Source organism: Cebus imitator, unplaced genomic scaffold (assembly GCF_001604975.1).
Source record: "Cebus imitator isolate Cc_AM_T3 unplaced genomic scaffold, Cebus_imitator-1.0 Scaffold15, whole genome shotgun sequence".
In the NCBI taxonomy this organism is placed as follows: domain Eukaryota; kingdom Metazoa; phylum Chordata; class Mammalia; order Primates; family Cebidae; genus Cebus; species Cebus imitator.
This window is the reverse complement of record NW_016107330.1, coordinates 6,279,195-6,284,699: the sequence shown is the minus strand read 5'-3', so window position 1 is coordinate 6,284,699 and position 5,505 is coordinate 6,279,195. Positions and strand designations below refer to the sequence as shown.

The 5,505-nt window shown below is 44.2% G+C and overlaps 1 protein-coding gene across 1 annotated transcript in view; it reads left to right on the top strand.

Annotated features, from left to right (window-relative positions):
* AGMAT (agmatinase) overlaps positions 1–5,505 on the top strand; it is a 35,864-nt gene that overhangs the window by 7,564 nt on the left and 22,795 nt on the right. The window contains exon 2 of the mRNA XM_017505016.2: positions 568–644. Within this exon, the coding sequence (XP_017360505.1) occupies positions 577–644 (68 nt within the window). The 5' untranslated portion in view covers positions 568–576. The remainder of the gene's footprint in view (positions 1–567; positions 645–5,505) is intronic.

Genomic DNA, 5,505 nt, shown 5'->3' with positions numbered 1-5,505 from the left:
AAAAAAAAAAAAAAAAAAAAGCAAAGACAAGATTTGAAGTTTGTACTGTATCCAAGTCAAAGATCCAAATAGGATCTTTGACTTAGATACAGTATTGTGATTTTCTTTTTTTTGAGACGAAGTCCTGCTCTTTCGCCCAGGGTGGAATGCAGTGGTGAAATTTTGGCTTACTGCAACCTTTGCCCCCTGGATTCAAGGGATTCACTTGCCTCAGCCTCCTGAGTGACTGGGCTTATGGGCATGCCCCACCACGCCTGGCTAATTTTTATATCTTTAATAGAGATGGGGTTTCATCATGTTGACCAGGCTGGTCTCAAACTCCTGACCTAAGATGATCCACTCGCTTCGGCCTCCCAAAATTCTGGGATTGCAGGCATGAGCTACCATGCCCAGCCATTTATTAATTTTTGATAGCTTCTCTTGCTATTTCTTCAAGTTTACTAATTTTTTAGCAGCGTTTAATATATAGTTAATTCTGTCCTTGGTGATTTTCATTTCAGACATTATAGTTTTCATCTCTAGACGTTCAATTATATTTTTTGCATCTCCCATGTATCTCCCTAACAGTTTGAACCTATGGAATCTAGTCATGGCAACTGTTTTAATGTCTTTGACACGAATTCCAACATCTGTGTCACTTCTGGGTCAGTTTTATTAATGACTGACTTGTCCCCTCATCATGAGTCATATTTTCTCACCTCTCTATATGCCAGGTAATTTTTGATTATATGCCAGATATTATGAATTTAACTTGTTTGGTGCTAGATATTTTTATATTGCTATAAATCCCCTTGAGCATTGTTGTGGGGCACAGTTAAGTTACAAAAAAAATTTGATCCTTTTGGGTCTTGCTTTTAAGATTTGCTAGGAAGGGCAGGGTGCAGTGGCTGATGCCTGTAATCCCACCACTTTGGGAGGCCGTGGTGGGCAGATCACCTGAGGTCAGGAGTTCGAGACCATCACATGGTGAAACCCCATGTCTACTAAAAATACAAAAATTATCTGGGAATGGTGGCAGGCACCTGTAACCCTAGCTACTCAGGAGGCTGAGGCAGGAGAATCACTTGAACCCAGGAGGTGGAGGTTGCAATGAGCTGGGATCATGCCACCGCTCTTCAGCCTGGGCGACAGAGTGAGACTCTGTTTCAAAAAAAAAAAAAAAAAGATTTATTAGGCAGGACCAGAGCAATGCCAACTTTAAGGCTAATTATTCCCCTGAGGCAAGACCTTCATAAGTACTCTTTCCAATGCCCCATAAATGATGAGTTTTTCCAATCGGGATCATAGGAGTAGGCACTGTTCCCTCTAATCCAGTGGTCCCCAGTCTCCAGGCCTTGGACTAGTACCAGTTGGTGGCCTGATAGGAACTGGGCCGCACAGCAGGAGGTGGGTGGCAGGTGAGTGAGCATTACTGCCTGGGCCCTGTCTCCTGTTGGATCAGCTGCAGCATTCAGTTCTCATAGGAGCACAAACCCTATTGTGAACTGTGCACTTGAAAGATCTAGGTTGCCCACACCTTATGAGAATCGAACGAATGGCTGATGAACTGAGGTGGAAGAGTTTCATTCCGAAACTCCAAAAAGGTTAGGAACCACTGCTGTAATCCTTTTACATGGTTCTTTCTCCAGCCTTGTGTAGTTTTCTTACACTTGTATCCTCAGCAGTACTCTGCTAAATGCTAGAGGGGGACCCTTGACAGATCTCTGGGGTACTGTCTGAACAGCTCCCTTTCTCTGGTACTCTGTCCTTTCAGTCTGGCTGCTTGGTGTCCCTGGACTCAGCTCTGTCTCCTGGGGGATTCCACCAGGCCCTTCCTTACTGTGCCCTTCCTGCACTAGAGCCTGGAAACTCTCAAGGCAGTAAGTTGGAGCAATAATAGGGCTCACCTCATTTGTTGTCCTTTTTTTCAGGGATTACTATCCTTTGTGGCCTGATATTCAGTGTCTTGAAAACTATTTCTTACATTTTTGGGGGTCTATATTTTGGTTATTTACATGGGAAAGTAAATCCAGTCCCTGTTTATCTTCACTTCTGGAAGTGGAGGTCCAAATATCACACCCACCTGGTACACTTTTACCACCTCAAACCACTGAATATGGAAACTGTTTTAAGTGAGGTTGTATACTATTGAACTCACATCCAGTTACTTCCAGGGGAAGACAGCTGTTATCCTGCCTTGGTATCCCTGACAGACTTAACCAGTGCCTGGCACTTGGCTTGGCATTCACTGAACGCTGGAGAGCATGAATAAACTATTTTGAGCAAACAGCTGTTGATCAGCTTATGGTGTTTTCTTTCATTTGTTGATGGGCTTTTGCAATTTTCTTTTTGCCTGCCAGCAGCAAAAGGAAGCCAGGCAAAATGGACATTTCTGGGACTTGTTACTCATGATTGTAATTATCTACAAAAATGCACCCTTTAAAAAGCTTTTTTATAGGCATGAGGGAACTTTTAGGGGTGATAGAAATGTCCTAAAACTGAGTTCTGATGGTTGCACAAGGTTACTAAAAATCATCAAATTGTACACTTAAAACATGGGTGAATTTTGTGGTATGTAAATTACACCTAAAAAAGCTTTTTAAAAAAGCTTATCTGAAAGATTTCCAGGCATTTTAAGGTGAAAAAAGGACATTGCCAACCAATTTGTACAGGAGAAATCCAGTTAAGGGCTGGGCGAGGTGGCTCATGCCTGTAATCCTAGCACTTTAGGAGGCCAAGGCAGGTGGATCACCTGACGTCAGGAGTGCAAGGCCAGCCTGGCCAACATGGTGAAACCCCGTCTCTGCTAAAAATACAAAAAAATTAGCTGGGTGTGCTGGCGGGCACCTGTAATTCCAGCTACTTGGGAGGCCGAGGCAGGAGAATCACTTGAACCTGGGAGGCAGAGGTTGCAGTGGAACCGAGATTGTGCCACTGCACTTCAGCCTGGGGACAGAGTGAGACTCCATCTCAAAACAACAACAACAATAAAAAAGTGAAGTTAATTTGGCTCGCAATTCTGCTGCCTGGAAGATTGAGACTCTGGTGAAAGCTTCAGGCTGCTTCCACTCATGGCAAAAGGCAGAATTGAGCCAACGTGTTGTGTGCAGAGATCAGGTAGCAAGGGACAGCGGAGGTGCCAAGTTATTTTTAACAACCAGCTCTTGTGGAAAGGAACAGAGTGAGAACTCGCTGCCCTCTTACCCTCAACAAGGCACTGCTTATTCCTGAGGGACCTACCCCCATGACCCAGACACCTACCATTAGGGAGTAAAAGTTCAACTTGAGATTTGGAGGGAATAAACATCCAAACTTTAGCAGTGTCTTACAATTTAGCTCAATTCTGACACTACCTGGAAATAGCATCAGGTCCCACAGGTTACTGGCTTATTCCCGTAAGACTGATCCACTTCAGATACCAGGTGCTAGTCCCAGGTTGTCACCCATACTTCTTGCAGACTTGCTATAAATTAGAAGTCCCCACCATCCCCTCCTCCTCGGGTTTGATCATCTGCTAGGACAGCTCACAGAACTCAGAATGGTTTAACCAGATTACCATTTATTATGAAAGAATACAATGTAGGAACAGCCAGTGGAAGAGCTGCACAGGGCAAGGAGCATGGGAAAGGATGTGGAGCTTCCATGCCCTCTTCAGGAATGCCACCTCCCCAAACCTCCATAAGTCCACCACCTGGAAGCTCTTTGAACCCTATTCTATTGGGATTTGATGAAGGTTTCATTACATAAGCATGATTAATTAAATGACTGGTCATTGAGCTGAGTGTCTCGGCACTTCAGGAGGCTGAGGTGGAAGAATTCCTCGAATTCAGGAGTTCAAGACCACCTTGAGCAACATAGGGAGACCCTCATCTCTACTAAAAATTTTAAAAAGTTGCCGGGTGCGGTGGCTCAAGCCTGTAATCCCAGCACTTTGGGAGGCTGAGGCGGGTGGATCACGAGGTCAAGAGATCGAGACCATCCTGGTCAACATGGTGAAACCCCGTCTCTACTAAAAAAAATACAAAAAATTAGCAGGGCATGGTGGCACGTGCCTGTAATCCCAGCTACTCAGGAGGCTGAGGCAGGAGAATTGCCTGAGCCCAGGAGGCGGAGGTTGCGGTGAGCCGAGATCACGACATTGCACTCCAGCCTGGGTAACAAGAGCAAAACTCCGTCTCAAAAAAAAAAAAAAAAAGTATCTGGGTGTGGTGGTGCACTTGGTCCTAGCTACTAAGGAGGCTAAGGTGAGAGAATCACTTGAGCCCAGGAGATTGAGGTTGCAGTGAGTGGTGATTGTGCCACTGCACTCCAGCCTGGGCAACAGAGCAAGATCCTTCTCAGGAAAAAAAAATCCTAGTACTTTGGGTGGCCAAGGTGGGAGGACTGTTTGAGCCCAGGTGTTTGAGACCAGCCTGAGCAAAATTTGGCCAAGGTGGAAGGATCATTTGAGCCCAGGAATTTGAGCCCCCTTCCCCTCAACAAGGCATTGCTTATTCCTGAGGGATCTACCCCCAGGAGATCTAAAAGCAGCTTGGGCAAAGTTTTGAGACCCTGTCTCTAAAAAAATATTTTTAAAAAATTAGTAGGACATGGTGGCACTTGCCTATAGTCCCAGCTACTTGGTTGGGGGGAGGGGCAGGAGAATCTCTTAAGCCTATGAGTTTGAGGCTGCAGTAAGTTATAATCAGGCCACTGCACTCCCATCCTGGGTGACAGAATGATACCCTGTATCTAAAAAATTATTTTATTGGATAATTGGAAGGACGAATGAGATAAAACATGTCAAATCTTGAATTCAGAAAGAAATTGGGCTGCAAAGGCAAGTCATAATAAAAGAGAACAAGTTGGTGTGTGCCTGTAATTCCAGCTATTCAGGAGGCTGAACAGGGGCTCACTTGAGTCCAGGAGTTCCAGATTGTAGTGTGCCATCTTTGCGCCTGTGAGTAGCCATTGTACTCTAGCCCTCCAGCCTGGGGGACCTAGCAAGACACAGTCTAAAAAAAAGAAGAAGAAAAAAGAGAATATTTATCAAACCATTGATTTTATACCATAGAATGTATCCCACGTTTTATTTGTATGTGATGTCCATCTTTGTACTTCAGTCATTAATTCTTACCTTCCAAAAATGTTTAATCGTGTTTTTCTGGTTTTAATCGCCCAGCAAAAATTGGCTTATATTTGGATTTGTCTAAACAGCATTTTTCCACGTCCTTGAGCTTTGTGCCACTTTAGAACCTTGGTTTGAAGCTATGGTCCTGTTAATCGTCAATTACCGAGTATTCATTCTGACTGATAACTTGAGTCAGATCTGTATACCCAGAGCATAATTAACAATCAGCTCTTGTATTTGTCAATGCTTCCTTCCTTTCTAAGGACCAGGTTGATGGTGAACACCATCACTGGAAAATCAGGAAAGGTTATAGTCCCCACTTTGCAGAGGAAGAAGGGCTACTCGGAAGCTGGTGACCTTCTTAGGACAAGAGAAATGCCATCTAAAAAAATCATTAACACAGAAAAAAGATAACA